Source organism: Fusarium oxysporum, chromosome IX, assembly GCF_013085055.1.
Source record: "Fusarium oxysporum Fo47 chromosome IX, complete sequence".
In the NCBI taxonomy this organism is placed as follows: Eukaryota; Fungi; Ascomycota; class Sordariomycetes; order Hypocreales; family Nectriaceae; genus Fusarium; species Fusarium oxysporum.
Window position 1 is genome coordinate 2,756,186 of NC_072848.1, and position 21,885 is coordinate 2,778,070.

The 21,885-nt window shown below is 49.3% G+C and overlaps 9 protein-coding genes across 9 annotated transcripts; 5 read left to right on the plus strand and 4 right to left on the minus strand.

Annotated features, from left to right (window-relative positions):
• Positions 1-217: 217 nt before the first annotated feature.
• FOBCDRAFT_264415 (uncharacterized protein) lies at positions 218-1,553 on the minus strand. The gene is made up of 2 exons (XM_031190638.3): positions 1,304-1,553; positions 218-1,239 (listed from the first exon to the last, which is right to left on the minus strand). The coding sequence occupies exons 1-2, from the start codon at positions 1,422-1,424 to the stop codon at positions 248-250; spliced, it is 1,113 nt and encodes a 370-aa protein (XP_031034623.2). The 5' UTR covers positions 1,425-1,553; the 3' UTR covers positions 218-247.
• Positions 1,554-1,811: 258 nt separating this feature from the next.
• On the plus strand, positions 1,812-3,857 carry FOBCDRAFT_190149 (major facilitator superfamily domain-containing protein). The gene is made up of 2 exons (XM_031190639.3): positions 1,812-2,595; positions 2,644-3,857. The coding sequence occupies exons 1-2, from the start codon at positions 1,995-1,997 to the stop codon at positions 3,828-3,830; spliced, it is 1,788 nt and encodes a 595-aa protein (XP_031034624.2). The 5' UTR covers positions 1,812-1,994; the 3' UTR covers positions 3,831-3,857.
• A 913-nt stretch (positions 3,858-4,770) lies between these two features.
• Positions 4,771-5,891, plus strand: FOBCDRAFT_243795 (uncharacterized protein; the record flags this gene model as incomplete). The annotated part of the gene is made up of 3 exons (XM_031190640.3): positions 4,771-4,908; positions 4,976-5,810; positions 5,857-5,891. The coding sequence occupies 3 exons, from the start codon at positions 4,771-4,773 to the stop codon at positions 5,889-5,891; spliced, it is 1,008 nt and encodes a 335-aa protein (XP_031034625.3).
• Positions 5,892-5,996: 105 nt separating this feature from the next.
• Positions 5,997-8,450, minus strand: FOBCDRAFT_145073 (fungal-specific transcription factor domain-containing protein; the record flags this gene model as incomplete). Its single annotated transcript, XM_059608205.1, has 5 exons — positions 5,997-6,753; positions 6,800-7,134; positions 7,183-8,226; positions 8,268-8,289; positions 8,341-8,450. 5 exons carry the CDS (start codon positions 8,448-8,450, stop codon positions 5,997-5,999), a joined length of 2,268 nt encoding a protein of 755 aa, XP_059465877.1.
• An 894-nt stretch (positions 8,451-9,344) lies between these two features.
• FOBCDRAFT_253191 (amidase signature domain-containing protein) lies at positions 9,345-13,374 on the plus strand (the record flags this gene model as incomplete). Its single annotated transcript, XM_059611029.1, has 10 exons — positions 9,345-9,517; positions 9,571-9,655; positions 9,715-9,815; positions 9,869-9,955; positions 10,013-10,046; positions 10,128-10,172; positions 10,223-11,358; positions 11,917-12,182; positions 12,276-13,138; positions 13,204-13,374. The coding sequence occupies 10 exons, from the start codon at positions 9,345-9,347 to the stop codon at positions 13,372-13,374; spliced, it is 2,961 nt and encodes a 986-aa protein (XP_059467871.1).
• Positions 13,375-13,460: 86 nt separating this feature from the next.
• Positions 13,461-14,699, minus strand: FOBCDRAFT_298854 (PrpF protein-domain-containing protein; the record flags this gene model as incomplete). The annotated part of the gene is made up of 1 exon (XM_059611940.1): positions 13,461-14,699. The coding sequence occupies one exon, from the start codon at positions 14,697-14,699 to the stop codon at positions 13,461-13,463; it is 1,239 nt and encodes a 412-aa protein (XP_059467872.1).
• A 284-nt stretch (positions 14,700-14,983) lies between these two features.
• Positions 14,984-17,671, minus strand: FOBCDRAFT_298856 (fungal-specific transcription factor domain-containing protein; the record flags this gene model as incomplete). Its single annotated transcript, XM_031190645.3, has 5 exons — positions 17,590-17,671; positions 17,004-17,481; positions 16,412-16,933; positions 15,970-16,366; positions 14,984-15,923 (listed from the first exon to the last, which is right to left on the minus strand). The coding sequence occupies exons 1-5, from the start codon at positions 17,662-17,664 to the stop codon at positions 14,984-14,986; spliced, it is 2,412 nt and encodes an 803-aa protein (XP_031034630.3). The 5' UTR covers positions 17,665-17,671.
• Positions 17,672-17,854: 183 nt separating this feature from the next.
• Positions 17,855-19,255, plus strand: FOBCDRAFT_264418 (mitochondrial carrier domain-containing protein). Its single transcript, XM_031190646.3, has 4 exons — positions 17,855-18,189; positions 18,241-18,396; positions 18,447-18,619; positions 18,672-19,255. Exons 1-4 carry the CDS (start codon positions 18,037-18,039, stop codon positions 19,129-19,131), a joined length of 942 nt encoding a protein of 313 aa, XP_031034631.2. The 5' UTR covers positions 17,855-18,036; the 3' UTR covers positions 19,132-19,255.
• Positions 19,256-20,138: 883 nt separating this feature from the next.
• Positions 20,139-21,848, plus strand: FOBCDRAFT_190157 (major facilitator superfamily domain-containing protein; the record flags this gene model as incomplete). Its single annotated transcript, XM_031190647.3, has 3 exons — positions 20,139-20,386; positions 20,444-21,170; positions 21,219-21,848. 3 exons carry the CDS (start codon positions 20,139-20,141, stop codon positions 21,765-21,767), a joined length of 1,524 nt encoding a protein of 507 aa, XP_031034632.2. The 3' UTR covers positions 21,768-21,848.
• Between the last annotated feature and the right edge of the window lie 37 nt (positions 21,849-21,885).

A 21,885-nucleotide genomic window follows, 5' to 3' on the forward strand; every position in this document is an offset into this window, starting at 1 on the left:
CACGTCACGATTAGTTCATTTATCTTCGTGACAGGGGATTCATCGCTTCTCGAACTGTTCCACCGGCTACTTCCGTCTGCTGAGCTTTCTGGTTAATCTATTCAGACAGGTCATTTGATCAAGTGTAGTGAGCAACCAACTAAAAGCCTAGGGCCTCTCGTCAGAGAACGCAATGCATGTAGTAAGGCGATTCACCGGCCTGATAACGATACTAATTCAGGTTTTCTCTGATTTTAATTGACATATGTTACACCTTTGTAGTATTCCTGCTCAAGAACTCCTGACTAAACGCATAGTCAGTATACCCCCTCGCTATCTTGGGAGTATAAAAGTACGTTCTGTCATAACCCTCCAATCCAACACCCGTCTGCAAACGAAACACAAGATCCGGATTCGCGACAAAATATCTCCCAAAAGCGATCAGAACATCATATCCCTTGTACATCTCATCAACAGCGGTTCTAGCTGAGTCACCCTTGAAGCCGCCCGAGAGGATCACAGGACTTGTGTTGTTCCACAGTTCAACAATCCACCGAACTGTCCGTTGACCACCGCAATCAGCATCATCGTTACCGCGTATACGAGCTTCGATGAGATGCAGGTATGCTAGGCCAAGTGGTTTGAGTTGCTCGATGAGATAGTGGAACTGAGGATCGGGGTCGTCCATGAGCATGCCTAGAAAGTCGCTGTAGGGACTGAGGCGCATTCCAATCTTATCGGCTCCGACGGCGGCGATAACGGCTTTTGTGACTTCGATGTGAAATCTAGCACGATTCTCGATACTTCCTCCCCAACTATCTGTGCGTTTGTTGCAAGTGTCCTGTAAGAATTGATCAGGTAGATACCCATTTGCACCATGGATCTCAACGCCGTCAAAACCCGCTGCGATAGCGTTTCTCGCAGCAGAGACATAGTTCTCTAGAGTAGTCTGGATATCATCCTCTGTCATCTCCTGAGGAGTTGCTATTGATGGGTCAATAGGAACAGCGCTACTCGATAGAAGAGGGTAGCCCTTCCTCTGAAGCACATCAGGGTTGCCGGCTCGTCCTTGATGCCAGAGCTGACAAAAGACTTTACAGCCCTTTGCGTGAATGGCGTCGGTTATACTGCGCCACACTGTGACTTGAGCATCGGACCAAATTCCAGGTGCGTTGTCGGAACCGGCTGTGCTTTCGGATATGAAGGTTGCTTCACTGATGATGAGAGTACCAGGTGTTGATGCACGTTGTTCGTAGTATTCTATTCACTCCAGTTAGTTTTGTTTATTCATCAGCGTTTAATGGATTGCTTTGTTACCACTGACCTCTTGTCATTGAAGTTGGGCAATGATCACCGTCGCAGCGGTATCTGGTCAGAGGCGCCATAACAATTCGGTGCTCCAGAGAAGTTGACCCAACGGCCAATGGCTCAAAGAGTCGTGACATGATGTCTCTGTCCGCCAACAATTCAGTTTTCAGATAAAACCAGCTTGCGAACCAAGTATCGAAATAATCGCAGCATTAAGAAAAGTCCTGTATCAAAGCCCCTTCAATAAATATGCATTTCTAATACCCATCCTTCCATCATCCCCACCACTAACTGAGGTACTCGGTGGGTAAATGGTATTGAAACCCACCAAGATCCACCCTTATCGCAATCATCCGGAAAACTTATCCAGACGTCGGAACAGAAGATGCCGACAGAGAACCAGCACTACACCAGCCGCTTTATTCCCGACGGGGACATTCTTGGCCGACGGGGACCTTTGCGAATGTGCTCGTGTCTCGTCGAATGAACACAAGGTGGGGGTTTCGGGAATAAGGGTTCCTGACGGGAAATATGTGAGCTGAAGAATTTGATGATGACATTGCAAAATTGATCATCGTTTCTTGTTTGGGTGGAGGCTGTTGCGTGTCAGAAATACAAGGACTTTGGCGAAGCTGGTCATCTTCTTCCTCTCTCTTGTACTCCCTCTGTCTTGTCGCAAGCAAGATACTTCGCAAGTAATCGTCAACATGAGTGCCGTTTCTAAGAATTTCGACACATCACAAGCATGCTCCGAACAGATCACAAAGGACGAGTCACCATCTCAGCTTGCCAGCAATGAGAAAATACGAATCGCCAACATCGACAGCGGTTCCAGCACACAAATAGCAGAACAAAACAGCACTGACCAAAGCGACGCCGAAAGCATAGGCGGCCAACGCAACAGCGACCTCCCCCGAAAACGCCTTCTTATCTCCATAACCGCCCTATCAGTATGCCTTTTCGTATCTTTCCTCGACCAAACGAGCGTGTCAACGGCTACACCCGCCGTAGCTGGCGAGCTCGAAACAGGAACTTCAACGTCATGGATCGGAACCTCGTTTTTAATAGCGTCTACGGCTTTCCAGCTTATTAATGGCCGACTTTCGGATATCTTTGGCCGGAAGAATATGCTTTTGCTATGCCTGTTTCTTATGGGTGTTGGTGATCTTGCGTGCGGTTTTGCAAAGACGCCGGTGCAGTTGTATGTCTTCCGGTCGATTGCTGGTGTTGGTGGTGGGGGGATTAATAGCTTGGTCATGATTATCGTGAGTGATATCACGTCACTACAAAATCGAGGCTACTATCAAGGTGAGTTGTCATATACATGCTTAGCGAGCCTTGATTGACAAAGATTAGGTATGTTAGGAGCCATCATTGCCCTTGCAAACGGCGTCGGACCCTTCCTAGGCGGTGCGATCGTTCAATCTGCGACTTGGCGATGGGTCTTTTGGATGATACCCATCATCACTCTGCCTACAACAGCAATTATCTGGTTCTACCTCCCTCTAAAGCATCGATCCGGAGGGTACATGGAGAAGATAAAAAAGATCGACTACGGAGGCATCGTTCTCAATATTGCATCAACACTACTACTTCTGATCCCCATATCTGGAGGAGGCGTCACATATGCCTGGACGTCAGCTTTCTTCATCGCCACCGTCATCATCAGTATCTTGCTAGCCGTCCTCTTCGTTCTGTTTGAATGGAAATTGGCAAAACTACCGATTATGCCTCTTCGACTATATCGCGCACCTCATTGCTGGGCGCTATACCTGCAGTCTTTCTTGACGGGTTTGGCTTACTTTGGCAACTTCTTCTATCTACCGCTGTACTTCCAATCGGTCCTTGGATACGACGCACTAGTTGCCGGTGCTCTCATCTTAGCAGTGGTCATTCCAACATCACTCACGTCTATCCTTTCAGGGCAGTACATGAGTCGCGTGGGAAGTTATATGCACTGCATCCTAGCTGGTTTCGCTCTATGGACGCTTGGAAATGGCCTTACGCTTATCTTTGATCGTGAGACGAAGCTGGGCCCGCTAATCGCCATTCTCATCGTTGAGGGCGCGGGTATTGGGTTCACTCTGCAGCCTACGCTCGTTGGGATGTATGCAAACGGTCGCAGTGAGGACAGAGCAGTGACGACTGGTTTGCGAAACTTTATCCGCACAATTGGCGGAGCGTTTGGAGTAGTCATCTCGGGTGTTATCCTCTCTAACACGTTGAACAAAGAGCTTGGTGGTAAAGGCATCGTGTCCAACGACACGATTGCTCAATTGACATCATCAACATACTCTTTGAGCAGTATGGGCTTGTCGCAACAGGATCAGGATATCATTCTAGATGCATACATGAAGGGTCTGTATTACACATTTGTCTTCTTTACGGTATGCTCGGGATTAAGTCTGGTTCTGACGTTCTGGGTTGGAAACACGAGCCTCAAATCGCCTGCAAAAACTGAGGACGCGTCAGGTTCAACAGATCAAGAGATGACGGAGGATGAGAGACCTGGGCAGGTCGATCTCGAAAAGGCACAGCGATAGAGATAGAGCTTTTTGAGTTATCACAAGGAATAAAAGTTTTTGACAATTGTTCTTGACTATTGCCCACAAGGAATTGTTGGTGATGAAGGGAAAACGCGCCGATTGGAGGCGGCTGGAAACCCTGTTCATCGATCGCGCACCAGACGCGAAACGTGACGAGGAAGAGAGGCACTAAGAGACTACTGACAGTACTTTATCTCACGCGCGAAGAGCATTCGAGTTCAAGTCAATCTGTTAGTGCAATAACTTACAGACCCCTGCTAGTTGGGTATTTAGATCTAGGCGACTTTTTCCCTGAAGCCAAAGTGGCTTTTTTAAGGATGTAGGCTCAGTGCACTCTCACTATCTGTGTTTAATTTTTTAGGCCTTGAGCAACAGACTTGTGTATTGACGGACACATCCGCCTTTCTCTTGTGCAATTAGGAGAACGACTGTAATAGGTAGTAAATAATAGCTATAGCTTTGGTCAGAAAGATAAATCGTCTAAGCACTCTGTATTACGACTATACTTTGCTGCTTGTCCCATTCATTGAGCGTTCTGTCGCTCTTACCCTACAGATCCTGAGAGAGATCTTCAGGTCCTGATCCGGGTCAGGAAAACGCCCCTAGCGCGGGGTCATGAATCGTGTCTGTGATAAGAAACGCGGGGAAGATAACGGACGTTGCATCTTGACTGGGGACGATAAGCTCTTGGTTGACCCCGTTTATTCCCGCTTATCACTCAACGCTCTGTACGATAATGCTATACCGGTTGGATATAGGAAGGTCGTAGGAGACATCGGGCCAGAATTCGCCGAAGGGTTCGCAATAAGTTGGCCGGCATCGAGATAAGGCACTGATACAGCTTGTTTATAGCCCAGCCATCAGCCCATAGTTCAACAATTGTCTAACTGTGTTGATACAAAAGTTTCATTCTCAGAGTCTAGTGTTATTGCCTATCATGCCTACAACTTACGCCTCACACCCCGATTACGGCTATGACCGCGATTTTAAGGGATATGGAGAGAAGGGTCTAGCAGGGTTGAAGTGGCCCAACAACGGCAAGATCGCTGTATCATTTGTCATCAATTACGAAGAGGTAAATCCAACTGCACAGAAGGAAACCGGCAATTACATCTTCATAGCTAAAACTGGTGGCATTTTAGGGCGGCGAGCGCTGTGTTCAAAGTGGCGATGGCGTCTCAGAGACAAACCTCCGCGAACACCCTACAACACCACGCATGAACGAGCGCGACCTCAACGGTGAATCAGAGTACGAATATGGCTCTCGCGTTGGTTTCTGGAGATTGTTCAAGCTCTTCAACCAGCATAAGATGAAGTTCACGCTTTACGCTGTTGCCCAAGCTGTTGAGCAGCAGCCTGAAGTAGCTACCCGCTGTGTCGAAGAGGGCCATGATGTAGCTTCCCATGCTTACCGCTGGGTAGATCATCATGATTGGTCTGTTGAGAAGGAGAAGGAATACATCAAAAAGGGCATCACAAGTTTGAAGAACTTGACTGGATATGCGCCTAAGGGATGGTACTACGGACGTCCTTCGCCGCACAGCCGCACTCTGATTCCTCAGGTTTACGAAGAAATGGGTGAAGAGCTCGTTTGGGCAAGTGATACATACGCCGACGACGTACCATACTGGATTGATCTCCCCACCGAGCGAGAAAAGCCGAACCCCAAGGGCTGTCTGATGGTTCCGTACAGCTACGACTGCAATGATTTCAAGTTCCACGTCGTCACTGGCTTTCGCGACTCTACCAGTTTCTACACTCATCTCAAAAATGCATTCGATGTGCTGTATGAAGAGGGAGAGGCGGGTGAGCCCAAGATGATGACTATTGGCTTGCATTGTCGTATTATTGGACGGCCGGGACGGTTTAAGGCTTTGAAGGATTTTGTGGAGTATATTGCACAGAAGGAGGGTGTTTGGGTTGCGACGAGGACGGATATTGCTGAGGCTTTTAGGGAGCAGTTTCCTTACAAGAAGGGTGAGTTGGCTTAATAGAATAGTTAAATAGATGACTTAATAATCAGTTGTATTCCCACGATCTGCTTTGTCCTATTCATAAAGGCCGAAGAGAAGCCAATGGTTTCGAGGACGACAACAAAAATGCATTTAGCACATGTTTCATAATTCTTCGATGATTTAGATAATGCAAGACCATTCACATCACTCATTGTCCGCTAAAGTTCCAACCTCTACTCAGATCCAAGTCTCCCTGCGACAAGTTCCAAACATCTTTACAACCCTTCGCCGCTCCAGAAAACATATTAGAAGTGGACAGATCCGCAGCGCTAGGATCTTCACCAAGCATCTCGTTCCACATGTGCCAGCCCTGCCAACCACCAGGTGCTTCCTCATCAACCTCCATAAAAGCCTCTTTAACAGCGTCGGAGACAAGGTTGCGCATTGTGATATCGTCTGCCTCATTGCTGTTCTGTAAGTTGGAGTGAGGCTGATAAGATGATAACCCTGGGCTGGCACTGAAGCTTGGTCGGTCGAACTTGGTCTGCAAAGGCGGATTCTGATGGGCGCCCATTCCAGTATCACCAGACAGTCCACCAGGGCTTATGAGAGTCTTTAGAAGACTGCCAGATAGTGCATCAAAGATGTCGCGATACTTGACGGCACCTGCCCATTTCTCACCAAACACAGTGAGACTCTGAGAACATGCTTGTGTAGCTTCGACAACATGATAGCTGAATAGGCTCTTGTCCTTCCAGATACAGTACATCAAAGTAAGTCCTGCGACGAAACAGCTATGCAGTGAGATCATAGTGTATGTAAGCGTCCGTTGCTGATTCAGTCGCTTGTATGCTACGCAGACACATGCAGCTGATCGCGCTGTTGTGATGAACCGAGGATCAGTCGTGGCTAGAGATGGAAGCAAGACTGTGAAGAGGGCTAAGACCGCTTTATGATATTGGCTACTATCATCAGTCTTTGTTCGCCAAGATGATAGGAAGGGATACTTACAGACTGTAAAAGTCTCCGGCATCTTGGTTAGTACTCTCAGGATCATAGAGCCACGTAATCTTGCCATTGTCTTTGGGTGACTGGGGTGTTGTTTGGATCCATCTGTCGAGGTCGGCACGTATAGACGCCATCTTCTGATCCAGCTTGACTAGTTCCTCAACTGGACTGGAGAAGATATCTTTGTCGACCCTGAAAACAGTCCGGTGAATACGTGACTGGATCTTTTCCAGCTTGATGATATGGATGAAGGGTTCGATGTTACACCACTCAACAGCGTGTTCATCATTGAGAGATACGTGGGTCAGATCCCAGTATTCTCGGCCAGGGTTGGGCATCTAACTTCAGTCAGAATGTTATTCTAACGGTAGGTGAGGGTGACTTACCGAAACATTGATATCTCTATCAGATATCGCAAAGGCCCTACCAAGAACAACGCTTGTTCCCCGGTCAAGACAATAGCACGACCAGAAAGCCCTTCGCCGGATCTCCAGATCTCTTGCGACGTTTGCAGTTGGGGCTGGTCCTTGTCGCTCACGATGCAAACCAAGCTCAATACATAACGAAACCGCATAGCGGACCTGACTCCAAGCACCAGCTCCATAAGGCGACCTCTGACCATGAACAGCAAGTAATAAGAGAAACTGAACGGTAGCAAGATTGTGCTGCTCTAGGATATAATCCATTGGTTCAATCGCAGCTAGCAAGTGTTTTTCAGGATCGACTTGTGATGGTTTGCGTGTAAGTTGTTCGAAACGTGCGGCGATGGCGTAGATCAGGTGCATGATGCTTCGTTGGGTCATGGATAGAGCACCCTGTTGATACTGGATTTCGAAAAGCTCAGAGTATTTCTTCCTGTCTAGGATTGGCCACCGGGTGTGCATTCGGTCAAAAAATATGTCGAAGAGATGGCGAGCTTCGTCCGGGAAAGGAAAGCCGTGAGATGGTTCATCCGGATGGAGGTGAAGGGTTGGAGCTAGACTCTCGATGTATGGATCAACGGAAGGATTTGATTGTCTTGGAAAATTGCTCGGACGAGTAATGTCATTTCTAGAGTTATGAAAGATGGAGCGCTGTATCATTCGAGCGATAGCAGCACCTGAACTTGAACCAAGGTATGATGGATCTGGAGTTGCTTCAGCTGTACCAGAGGCGCAGAGTGAGAGGTAGGCGACGCCATCAATGATAGAGTTGCGCTCATAGCCATCGAGATCTTCAGATACAGACCCACGGTGAGATGATGAGGATTCAGGATAAGCCTGTGTGTTGACAGCGTCATTGTCTTGGCCATCAACAACAGAAGACGGCGCGAGGGTCTCAAAATGATCTTGCGCATAATCTGGTAGTCGGGCCTCGAGGAATGCGATACGTTCTTCGAGGGCATTGATGTATAAGGTCTTGCCTCCTGGGTATTGCGGTCGGATTGTTCTCTCGTAGATACACGGAGTACCGACTCTTTCGCAGGACTTACATGTTGGATGTGAGCCATCGCACTAGGGTCTCTTGTAAGTATAACTGCTAGGGAGTGTGTAAGGCTGACTCACCCGTTGTTTACGTCTCTTGCATCGTTTACAGGCCAGTGCAACGCGACCCTTGCGACCTGCTGCAGCATCGGACTGCCTTCCCATGGACCCCTAGGGAGTGTCAGCGACATTGGTCTACAAGGCACAGCCCTTTACCCGAATAATTACTTACGATTCGATCTTGAAGCATTGGATACCTACCTTCAGTGGTCCGAGGATCAGTTCCGTTGTCGTCCATAGTTCTCATGTTTTTTATCCTAAGTCATGATACGTTAACGCCCATTCTAAACCCTACATGATAGTGCGTGATTTCTCGAATGATGAGCTGCTAGACAAGATGAACAGCGATTAACTTGGTGAATCGCTACTTCATGAACCAGCCACTTGGGATCTCTCTGTTGGCTGTATGACGTTCTTGGTGACTGCAAAACCCTGGCATTGACTCACATGCAAATTAACGTGTTCACTCATACAACCTTTCGGTTCATTGAAGCCGGTCAGAATGAACAATCACAAACTCCAGATAAGACCCAAGAAAACAGAATATTTCCCCAGACCCCACAAACCGCACACGTTTGCCTGTCAACCCAGTGGATCCGTTATCTTCGGGCAACCTTATCTATGCCCAGACCAAACTAGCCCCCTGTAGCGTTACATAGTGAACATCGCCATTGATAGAGACATGCTATCGAGCATGATTGGCTTCATTCCTTATCAGACTCTCCAATCGGACGGTTAAACCCCGCCTTTTATCAAGGTGCTATATCCGGTGCGACTCAGGGACCGCGCCACTGGAACTGGAACGTGAGTAATCGTCGGGAGAAAAGTACCCGATGGAGTACTGATAGACATTGCGACTCTAAGGCAGCTAAGGTCTGGAGAATAGATTGGAGATCATGATGTAAGGTTGGATATTAGATATTAAGCAAGAAGATCCCAATTTTGTGCATGCCGATTATTGAGACATTGTTCAAGAGCTTGAGAGACTGAGGCATAACGGACAAAGAAACGAAGGTATCTCAACCATGGTAAACACCCCATCTAGGAGCGAGCTCACGGCTCCCTTTCGATCGAAGGAAGCTTTTGTCAACTTTGTCAAGACATCTGAAACGGCAGATGGTCAGACTCGAGTCGGTAATGAGCGATGGTCTAATAAAGATCTTGAACCTACGCCACCAGAGCATCGTAACTGGACATGGTAAGTCAATTGTTCACGGGCGAGAGTATTTGTGGTTGTACTGATTGATGAAGGTACAATTTGCCGCTGTACTGGTTCTCCAACCAGTTTAGTCTAACGGGATGGAACACTGGCTCATCGCTCATTGCTGTTGGTTTGGTAAGTTTTACTCGTCTATTGACGCCCCAATCCGCGGAAAACTGACTTGAAGGCAATAGACCTGGCAGCAGTCATTCGTCTCGTGTGTTCTAGGTGCATTGCTCGCATCTCTGGTTGTTATCTGCATGGCCAGGCCCGGTGTCCAGTACCATATTGGTTTGTAAGTGACCGACAATCCTACAGCTTCTACACATATACTAATCCAACACCTAGTCCTGTGCTCGCTCGATCCAGCATGGGAATGTACGGCGCATACTTCTTCATCTTCATCCGAGCCATCGTCTGCATCGTTTGGTACGGGTAAGTATCTCACCCTCGTTGACGTCTCTCCCACCGTCAATTTTAACAGTTGTACAGTATCCAGACCTTCTACGGCGGATCGATCCTTTCAGTAATGCTCCGCTGCATCTTTGGCAGCTAATGGCAAAACTTCACCAATACCCTTAGCGAAAGCGCCGATATCTCATCAAAGGTCCTTCTGGCTTTCTTCCTCGTTTGGCTCATGCAGTTCCCATTCGTACGTATCCCCACAACCCCTTCACTAATAAACACTGCTAATGTTTGCAGATGTGGGTTCATCCAAGAAACATCCACTACGTCTTCACAGTGAAAGGCTTCACCATGCCCATCGCCGCATTCGCCATCTTCGGATGGTGCATGGCCAACGGTGGTGGTTTGAACGGCATGAACATGGCGTCCAAAGAAGCTGAGGCAGCTGCTTCCACGACTCCTCTTGGCTGGAGTATCATGTCTGGCATCAACGTCATCATGGGTGGATTATCGCCCATGTTGGTTAATCAGCCTGATCTAGCGAGATATTGCCAAAAGACTCGTGATGCAGGTCCTCTCCAGGGCGTTAGCGTCTTTGTGTCATCTGTCATTGTCTTTTTCCTTGGTCTTGCGTCGACGGCATCTATGCAGACTGTTTATGGGGAGGCGTACTGGAATATTTGGGATTTGCTTGACTCTATCCTTGACCATCATTGGAATGCGGGCGCTCGTGCGGGAGTCTTCTTCCTGGCGCTGGCATTCCTGTTGGGTGTCTTTGCGACCAACTTTGGCGCAAACTCGATTCCTTTTGGGTCTGATATGACTGGTCTCTTCCCGCGATGGCTCACCATCCGAAGAGGGCAGATTGTCTGTGCTATTCTGGGAATTTGCGTTGTTCCTTGGAAGCTTATGGCGAATGCTCAAGCTTTCTTGTCGTTCCTGGGTAGTTACAACATCTTTATGGCGCCTCTGTGCGCTGTCATTATTGTTGACTACGTCTACGTCCGGAAAGGCAACATCCACGTCCCATCATGCTACGACGGAAGCAAGCATGGTCTCTACCACTTCTGGTCTGGCGTCAACTGGGTTGGCTGTCTTGCCTGGATCGGAGGAACTACCATGGGCCTGCCCGGTCTCGTTGGACAGTACCAGACTCATCTTCTTTCCGATGCTTCACGCTATATGTACATGATGGGTTGGCTTCTGACGTTCGTTACTGCCGGAGTTGTATATACTATTGGTGTTCAATTTGTCAACATTCGTGTCTTCCCTGCTGGTCGTGCAACGGTCAAGTCTTGGGAGTGGCTGGCTAAGGATGGCAGAGAAGGTTTCTATGAAGACGAGAGAGAGGGACAAGTCATCTATGCTCAGGCATCACCTTCTGCGGATAAGACTGAGGGCGAGGTGAATGCAAAGGCAGATGATTCGTCGCTGTAAGCAATGGAATTGACATAGATTGTAAATGCGGTATATAGCCACATGGCTTCGTTGTCCGTCCCCGATAGCTAGTAATAATATTGATCCTTGCACTCTTTCCAGCAGCTTGTCCCCAATGCTGAGCTGACCTGGTGAACCATCTAACTAAGGGAAAGTATCGAAGACTTGTCTTATCTTCCGGACCAGACTTTGTGTCCGCCACGGAGACTTATCATGGATCTTCCCTTGACCGAAGCCTCAAATTGTTTCATTGAAAGTGCAGTTCCCGCCTCCAAAAGCGCTAGGAAGTGTTCCCGTCCTGCCAAGCTTATCTTCGTCGGCCAAGTTCGTTCGCCGGACCCACCTCTCCGCATCGGATGCAAATATACCGACCGATGATAAGCTGATAAGATCAGTAAGCCCATCTGAGGCCGGTCCCGGGAATAATTACCCGTCAGGTCTTTGAGGCATTATGTCATCCTCCATAAGAACACAAGCCTCGACGATCTAGTGAATAGGAGAGATCGTTATATACAAGCCTCTGACCCATCTTCTAGCCTATAGAACTGTTCAAGGATTGTCACTATGCTGGTACAGCCCTACCAACTCTCGGCAACTGATGTCGCTGCCAAGATCCGAGATGGCCAGCTCTCAGTTGAGGAGTATGCGCAGTCACTCCTGGCACGTATCAAAGAGCGAGATCCAGTTGTGAAAGCGTGGGCTTATATCAATTCTGATCAAGTACTTCAAGAAGCTCGGAAACTAGATGCTGTCCCCAAGGAAGACCGAGGACCTTTGCATGGTGTTGCGATTGCGGTCAAGGATGTCATCTACACGAAGGGTAAGTCAACTAAAGGAGACGAGGCAGAAAATTAATTGGTTAACGGCGAGAACTCAGATATGCCAACGCAGTTTAACTCACCCATCTACAAAGATGATGCTCCCCAAGTCGACGCAGCTAGCATCATCATCCTCCGCAAAGCCGGTGCGCTCATCCTAGGCAAGACGACCACCACCGAATTCGCAGCCACTACCCAAGGACCTCAAACAACAAACCCTCACGATAGTTCTCGTACACCTGGAGGTTCATCATCAGGATCTGGGGCAGTTGTAGCAGACTTCCAAGTTCCCCTCAGTCTTGGAACACAGACCGGAGGAAGCACCATCCGCCCAGCCTCTTTCAACGGTATCTATGGATTCAAACCAACATGGAACTCAATCTCAAGGGAAGGGCAGAAAGTATTCTCGCTTATTCTTGATACATTGGGCATTTACGCTCGGACCGTGGAGGATCTGAACTTACTCGCTGATGTATTTGCCTTGCAAGACGACGAGCCACCTAACCAAGAATACTCTATCAAAAAAGGAAAATTCGCCATCTGCAAAACAATGGTTTGGCCCCAAGCTGGCCCCGGTCTAGTCAAAGCAGCGGATAAGGCCGTTGAACTCCTCCGATCAAGCGGTGCTACGGTAGAAGAGATTGAGTTTCCCGGACATCTGCAAGATCTACCAAAATGGCACTCCATCGTCTTCAACACTGATGGACGAACAGCCTTTCTACCAGAGTATAGGGTTGACAAGACCCAGATTGCAGACCAGCTGGTTGGACACGTTGAGAACCGCCTCAAGATCTCTAAAGCTGCGCAGGTTAAAGCTTTTGATGACATTGCAGCGGCAAGACCTGTCGTTGATGACATGTTGGCGGGTTATGATGCTGTGTTGGTTCCGAGTGTGCCGGATGAGGCACCCAAGGGCATTGAGGCTACTGGAAGTGCTGCATTCAATCTGATATGGACGGTAAGTGACCAGTACCCATGGAGATCGCTGAGAAGTGAGAATCACAACTAACTTGGCTCTTCTAGGCGCTGCATACTCCTGTCATCAACATTCCGGGGTTCGCTGGTGAGAACGGAATGCCGATTGGCTTGTCCCTCGTTGCACCTAGGTATCACGACAGAAAGCTCCTGGTAGTGAGTGAAGCTGTAGGAAGGCTCTTCGAGACATCAGGAGGATGGAAATCACAGATAGTCTAGATATAGCAATGAATTATCGTTCATATCATAACTCAACTGACGTGATATCATACATGCTCTAAACAAATGCTAATACTATTAATATCTTACAAGTAGTAACAAACTCGTCCCTCGAAAAGCCTTCTCGCCGTTCGCGAAACAGCACAGCTCTCAATCCCATCCTCCCCATTCTTCTTAACAAGAACAGGAATGGTACCCTTACTATGCTCAATAACAATCTGTCTCGTATTGGCAGTATCCTTCCTCTCTCCCTGCATATCAGGCGATGGTGTACGCTCAGGCGTTGGAGGTCCGTCGGTAATAGGTGTAGCTGATAGGTCTGCGGCGATAGTACCCTGAATGCTAACTGCTGATCCTAGGCAAACTGCGCCAGTGAGTTGGAGTGTTGGGTGGGGAAGACCCATGGAGTAGGATTGAACGTAAATATCGGGAGTCTTGTGGTTGGCGCGGTGTGTTGGTGATGAGAGGAGTGCGATCTTGGGTGTACCGCGGGTTAGGCCAGCAACTTTTGTGCTTGTTGCTAAACCCATGTCTACAGCGCCTTGGCATCGGATTGTTTCAACGAGAGCGTGTTGTGTCTCTGGTGCAGCATTAGCGCCAAGGATGGTCGTGAAGTCTGTTGCGCTGATCATGACGAAGGGGTTGGCAGCGTCGATCAAAGTAGCGCGGATCTGAAAAGGTGCCATCTCGGGTAATAATGATGAAGGGTCGACGTGAAGCCACTGCTGCTTTTGACCAGAAGGGAACAAGCTTCCCGCCATGCTACCTGCGGGATCAACGAAAGAGCACTTGACTTCACTGCCAGGTGATTTAACACCAGGAATGATAAAGTCGCCATCTTCCTTGAAGTCACCATTACGATCCAACTCAACAGTCTCGACGATGATTCTGCTCGTGTTGGTGTTGAAGATCCTAACATCAATCTCCGTCTGTCCCGGCTTGGGCGTGACAAGTCTCTCCTGAACAGCGAAAGGTCCAACACCCGAACTCATATTTCCACAGTTTCCTGAGAAATCCACCGACTCCTTCCCAACAGCGACTTGGACAAAAGTAAAGTCGACGTCGGCATCTTCACGGTTCGACAGTGAAATCACAGCAACCTTTGACGTAGTAGATGAACCACCGCCGACGCCGTCGACCTGTTTAGCATCGTTGTTTCGCGAGCCCAATGCTGAGATGAGATGTGGACCCCATTCCGATTCCTTCTCGGGGAGGTCTTTCCGGTGGATGAAGAGGCCCTTTGAGGTTCCGGCGCGCATTAGCACGCAGGACAGGGCGTGGCGGGTAGGATAGTGCTCCTGGGGAGTTTCGATCTCGATAGCCATTGTGATTGTGGATTGATTGTGAATTACGTACTCAAGACTGAGAGGGTAACGAAATGGCAAGAGTTAAATAACTCGTGGCTTCGCCATGGAACTGCCATTTTGTTCGTAATGTAATTGAGCTCGGCATTGGCGATGCCGGGGAATAACACTCCGAGTGATTCTAGCAGGGAAGAAAAACTGGAGATGCCGTGGGAGACAAGCTCTTGGCTTCCCGTCTGCCCCATAGAATATGTCCCGTCTCAAAGTAAGTGTCCCGCGGGAACGGGAAAAATAGTGGCGAATTTTCATCTCCCAATGTACTGAAACTCACCCGTACTCGACCCATTAAACCCGAAAATCGGATCCTCCAAAAACGCAGCATCCTGATTCGCCGGCCAGAAACTCGTCTGTTGCCATGAATTCCCACCCTCAATGTCCCCAGCCCCGGGCACGGGAGTAGCGAAACTGTTCAGTCCTCCCGCGGGAAACCCTTGGGGAAAGTAAACTGGCTGTTGACCTGTCGATGTGTGGAGATAGTGCTCCCCGTCGACTTGAGGTATTTTCTGGGGGTATGAAGCGGCTTGGCCGTACATGGTTGGCTCGTTGCTGTTGAAGTCGCCCTCGCGGAGGAAGCTCTGTATGATGCCATCGATGTTGATCCAGTCTGAACCAGGTGACGGCACCGCGCTACCGCTGAGTTCGACTGGTTGCATTTCCTGATTCGGCGATGATTCCGTCTGTGCGTTCCCCGTATTTTCCAACCCTTCGTACCCAATCTGCGCTTGTACTCGCTGTTGCTGCTGCTGAGGCTGTTGATCACGCGACTTGGTAGCCGGTTCAGCCTCAAGCGCGTCATCGGGCAAATCATCAACGACAACGCCGTACTTGCTCATGAGTCTGTGAATAATAACCGCTGCTTTTTGAACTGCAGAATTGGTCTCTTGGTTTTCTTTGAACACGGCGAGACATGTCATTAGGTTGACGTAGGCTGCTGAGCCTTTGCCGTTTTTGGCGGCGATGCGACAGTGGATTGTAGCGGCGACGTAAGTTGCGTAGGAGATTAGGTAGGGGGCGCGACGGACGGAGAATGCGCGGTGGTAGGCGCGTAGAAGACTGCAGATGCTGGAGGCGGCTGCTGAGCATTTTATGACGGAGTCGACGGATATGGAGCGGAATGTGTTGTAGAGATGACCGTCGGCGACGAAGGGGCGATGGAGGAGAATGACGAGGACGTGGTACATAGCGCTGAGATATTAGCGTTAAACGAAACACAATTGTCAAGGAGACTCACTGGAGACTGAGAACGTGAGGCGGAGGAACAGTGGCATCAGGTGCGTTCGCAACCTCAGGCTTGAGATGATCCGGTAAAGCCGTATGCCAATCCTTCAACTTCTTCTGAAGCTTATCCAACACTTTCGACAGCTCAGCAGGGCTTTGGTCTGTTGTCCGAACGGTGTATATGGTGCTCATGACATCGCTCATGACGATAGACAACTTGCAGAGCGCAGTGAAGGTCGAGATACTGTATGCTGGCGAACCAGCGTAGTCGTTCTTTGACGTCGAGTACGCAAAAGGCTGCCAGAATTCGAGCTCAGAATATGTATCGATGAACTTTATCGGAACCATGGCGTCGTTTTCTTTGAGGGTGACGGGACGGCCTTGATACAGACTCTGAATCTTATCGACCACTGTCCATGTTAGTATTTGTTGATACTCCTGCTGGAGGTACATACCAAAAGCTCCCCAGAACACACGACGTCGTATCTCAAGATCCTCATCAGAGAATTGATGCGAATTCGTCAAGTCAACATGCAACCCCAAATCAATGAGCATACGAAACGCCAACCCAGCATACAACCACGCCGCACTCCTCTCATCACCCAGCGCAAACAACGAATTCGTCATGACAAGCAACGCCTGAATCGTCGTAATATCGCTCCTGTCCAACGACCCTCCCACCAACTCCCTAACCCTCTCACGATACCGCCATCCCGCAGTCCTGACATCGTTAATGTCCTTTCGAACCTCAAGTCTCGGACTAAACTTTGATGAACCAAAGTATATAGCGTTGAGTAGCAGTTTCGAAAAGTATGGTCCGCCGCATGCCATGTCCCGCATGAACGCGGGACGGTACGTGATGAGGAATGAGTGGTGTTGACGGTTCCAGTGTAGGGAGAGGAGATGCATCCCCAGGTCGGGATCAACGCCGTCAAAGTCAAGCTGCCCCTTAGCGAAATGGATCTCCTCCAGTTGCCCTATCTCACACACACAATGTTAGTTACACCGCTTGACAAACTACAAGTATAAGTAAAAGATGGTACCCACGCTGCTTAGCTGCCTCAGCGATAAGACCACGCTCTACCCAATGATCCGGCATCCGCGGCTGCACCTCCTGCTCAACAGGTCTCTCCTGCGCATTATCCTCAAACAAGGCACTTGTGCGCCCATGATACGTCGATTCACCGTTCGCTAGGACAACGACTCTCGCGACGCCTGAATCCATGGGCCGCGGTGAAGGATCCCACGATTGATGGCGAGGTGCTGCTCCATCTCGTGTTACTGCTTGCTGACTACTGCGCTCACTCGCTGCTTCACTGTCGCCAATTGACGAGGCTGCCTCATTGGCGGGGGCGCTGGCCTGACGAGCAGGTGATTCAGTGCGCGCCTTGACACTACGGGTCTTTGTGCGCTGATGGCGCTGCCGGCCAGCTGCTTTGGTGACATCGGGGACGGGCTCGTAAACGCAGTCTTTCTCGTATGTCTGGCAGTTGATACACTTTGGCTTCTGACCGTTACACTTGATCTAGGGTTGTACCGTAATTAGTCCCGCGGGAACTCGTTACCTGCTTCGGGGACGCCTGGGCTCTGGGGTAAGGGAGGGGGAACTGGGGTATTGGGGTAGTAGTCTCACTTTTCTTTTGCGGCAGAATGTGCATGCTTCTGTGGCACGCCTGCGGACGCGGGTAGGCGTGGGCTCTACGGGCATTGTTTCCTCTGTGCTTTTGCGTTGGAAGAAAAAGGGAAGATTGTGAGGGACGGGAAGAGACGGGAAGAAAGCTGAGCTGATCAATTCCACTCGGATCCACTGTTGATCCGCGGGTCGTAGTCCTCAAGGGGCAAAGCGTTGAATTTTCTCCGTTTTCTTCCCTTCACTTCAGTTATGTTTACCCGTGAGTCTCATCCCGTGGCTGCAAGTGTTGGCAGGCCTACTATTATTAAACTGCGACTATCCTTTAAATGTTAGTAGATGCTGTTTTTTACTTGCTAGTTTATTATTTATTTATTTCTCCCCGTTTGTCATCATTTGCCAAGTCTTGACCGTTTCTCTTCACCTTGCATTCACCGAATTACCCCGAAAATGGACGCCATCGCTACAACACAACCTATTGCTAAGCCCGCACTACCTAAGCAGGCCGTAGCGCAAACAACGCCTGCACAGAAGAAGAAGATTACTCCTGGTATTTCCCTGGCTGCTGGTGCTGTTGCCGGTGGTGTTGAGGCCACAATCACAGTGAGTGTTCTGTGCTATAGGTTGAAAAGCACCAAATGTTAACAGGCTTAGTACCCCTTTGAGTGGGCAAAGACAGTAGCGCAGCTCAGCGCCCGCCAAGCACCCGCTGGAGCAGTCGTCTCCAAATCCCCATTTGCCGTCATCGGCCAAACAGTTCGTTCAGATGGTATCCGCGCAATTTACACTGGATGCTCCTCATTAATCGCTGTGAGTATCCTTTTTCCTAATCAATTGACAATTTGGTCTAATAATATCAGGGAACTGCTGCCAAGGCTGGTGTTCGCTTCCTCTCTTTTGATGCTGTAAAGGCTCAATTAGCAGATGCCAATGGAAAGCACTCTGCGGGATCAAACATTCTCGCTGGTATGATTGCTGGTGCTGTTGAGAGTGTGACTGTCGTTACGCCTACGGAACGAATCAAGACTGCTCTGTAAGTTGCTCGTCAGGATTGCGCGGCGAAGTTGTATACTAACATGAAATAGCATTGATGATGCTCGCTCAGGGAACAAACGTCTCAACGGCGGATTCCACGCCCTGCGCACAATCGCAGTTGAGCGCGGCGTCCGTGAAATCTACCGCGGTCTCATGTCCACCACCCTCAAGCAATCAGCCACATCCGGAGTCCGAATGGGTTCCTACAACATCCTAAAAGACACCTTTAAGTCCGACGGAAAGAACCCCTTCATGACATTCGGTATCGGCGCTATTGCCGGTGTCATCACAGTCTATGCTACACAACCGTTTGATACCATCAAGACAAGATCGCAGTCTGCAAAGGGTATTGGTATGGGCGAGGCTGTTCAGCAAGTTCTCCGTGATGGAGGCGTGAGAGCGTTCTGGAGTGGAAGTACTATGCGATTGGGACGGTTGATTCTTAGTGGTGGTATTGTTTTCACGGCGTATGAGAATATTGCAGGCTTGTTGATGGGGATGAAGAAGTAGAGTGCATATTGGGAGTATTTTGTGTTTTGGATCTCATTTACAGGAAGTTTGGGTCGGAGTATTAGCTTATGGCATTAAAACGATTTCATGTATTATTCATAGACGAATTTCCAATATTTTATATCCATTTCATACCATAATTTCTGTACATGTTCTGTGAATGTGACTCTTGACTTGAAGATGTTGACAAGGCCACAAACTGAATCAAACTGAGACGACTTCACTCTGCAATCTTTCTCAGTATCTTATCGTATAACCGTAATCTATGCTTATCAGATCCATCGTACAAGCTTAAACATAACCGTAAACTCATGCCGATTTCACCGAGGCATTTCTGGGTCCTCAACGGCGATCGTCACAAACATGTCATGTCAGACCGTGTCTACCCCAGACCTACAGCCAAGATCCATCCTACCCTCGGACTTCCCCGCATTACATTCGCCTACCGAAAACTTGGTCCGTTGGAAACTGGAGTCACTTGACTGCAACGTCCAGGGTTCAGAGCCGAAGAGCAGCATCGGCCTTCCCCAACTTCAGCCCAAACCCGAGCATCCTCCGCTATCCTTAACCGATAATTCTCTCCTCCATTCCCCCGTGGGGGAGGAGAGAGTCATCGGGAAGGCCTTGGCAAATCAATTCCCGCGGGAACAAAAGACATACTCTGTTGTCCCCCGCAAAGCAGATTCGAGACCGCACGTTACTGGGGTTCTCCACGTCTTGCCAAGACTAAGTTAAGGTTATGCGTAACCTTAATGGGGATAACGCTACGAGGGGCGATGAATTTTCCAGTTCCGCACTGCGGCTGACTCGCCATTCATCCAGATCCAGATTGCTACAACGAGCAAACAACATGACGAGAATCCTGCCAAGCTGTGTATAAAAGTCTTGGTAGATCCTACCCCAGATTTCTCTTCTTGCCCAGACTCATCATCACTTCTTAGTTCTCCAGCCCAGTTCCACATCAGCTACCCACCCAAGTCTTGGAACCCCAAGAGAGTTCGCCCAGCATGACTGTTTCGCAGAATAACGAGACCGCCTCTCACAATGAGGACCGCTTCGATGAGAAGGCAGAGGTCGCGGCCGTTGAGAATGCCATCTCTTCGCCTGTCGGACACATTCCTCCCATTGAGATCCAAGCTCGCTTTCCGCTCCTGCGCGATCTCTCGCAGACGCAGATGGATGCACTGAACAAGAAGGTTCGCAGCAAGGTTGATTGGCATATGATGCCTTGTGTCACCCTCATGTTCTTGATGAAGTAAGTCAAGCAATACCAAGCGACTACCAAGATAGCCAAGACTAACAATGAGCTTAGCTACCTCGATCGCATCAACGTCTCCAACGCTCGACTCGCCGGTCTGCAGGAAGATCTTGGCATGACTGATACCGTTTGGAACGCGGGTATCTCGACTTTCTACGTCGGTTACCTCATTGGTCAATTGCCCGGTAATCTCCTCATGGCCAAGACGAACCCCAAGCTCTTCCTGCCTACCATCATGCTCATGTGGAGTGCGGGTACAATCTGCATGCCCGCTATGACCAATGGTGTTGGATTCTGTGTCGTTCGCTTCTTCATTGGTTTGATGGAAGCTCCTTTCTTCCCTGGTCTGACGCTCATGACTTCATCTTGGTACACCAAAGAGGAATCGCCTTTCCGCATGGCTATCTGGCACGCTGGTAACACCATCTCCAACATCATCTCTGGTTTCTTGGCTGCTGGTATTCTTGAGCACATGGACGGTATTGCTGGTATGCACGCTTGGCAATGGTTCTTCCTCATTGAGGGTATTGTCTCCATCATCGTTGCTGTCATCTCTTTCTTCGTTCTCCCCTCTTGGCCCAATGACACCAAGTTCCTCGATGAGCAGGAGCGTGAGATGGCCCAGTACCGAATCCTGGTTTCCAACGGTGGTATTGATGAGAAGGTTGGTGGTACTTGGGATGGCGTTCGTGATGCAGTCAAGGATCCCTTCACCTGGTACTTCTGCCTCATGCACTTTGCCCTCGTCACTGCCCAGAGCTTCAAGGATTTCCTGCCTTCTGTAAGTACACCCTAGCCACTATTTCTGCAACTTGACTAACATCTTCAGATAATGAACACCTTTGGCTTCAACAAGATGACCACCTACCTCATCCAGGCCCCTCCCTACGCCCTCGCTTACATCTCCGCCTGTATCATCGCCTGGTCCTGTGGTCACTTCATGGAATCAACATACCACGTCGTCATCCCCATCATCCTATCTGCAGCTGGTTGCGGTATCCTCATCGGCACCATCAACGTCGCAGCTCGATACGTCGGTATCATCCTCCTCGTCTGCGGTACCTACAACGGTCTCAACTTGCAGCTCTCCTGGGAAACCACTGTCGTCCCCGCTCCTCGTGCCAAGAAGGCCGCTCTTATCGCCATCGCCAACTGTATCAGCCAGGTCAGCCATTGGTTCAGCCCTTACTTCTACCCTCGAAGCCAGGAGCCTTTCTACCGCATGGCTGGTGGCCTTCTCCTTCTCGGCTGTGCTTTGACTGTTCTCTCGGCCTTCCTTGTTCGATGGAGGGCTCAGAAGCTTAACAAGAAGCTTGATGAGCAGGAGGGATGGACTCCTAACTCTGGTGTTGAGCGTGGCTGGCGATACAAGTACTAAGTGTGATCTGAAGGATTTGGCGATTATGGACTGGAGTGATGAACCGATATCTGGACTGAGAAGCGTTTTGGGTAGCTTGAGTTGTCGTTTATCCTTATGATTCATCGTTACGAGTAAT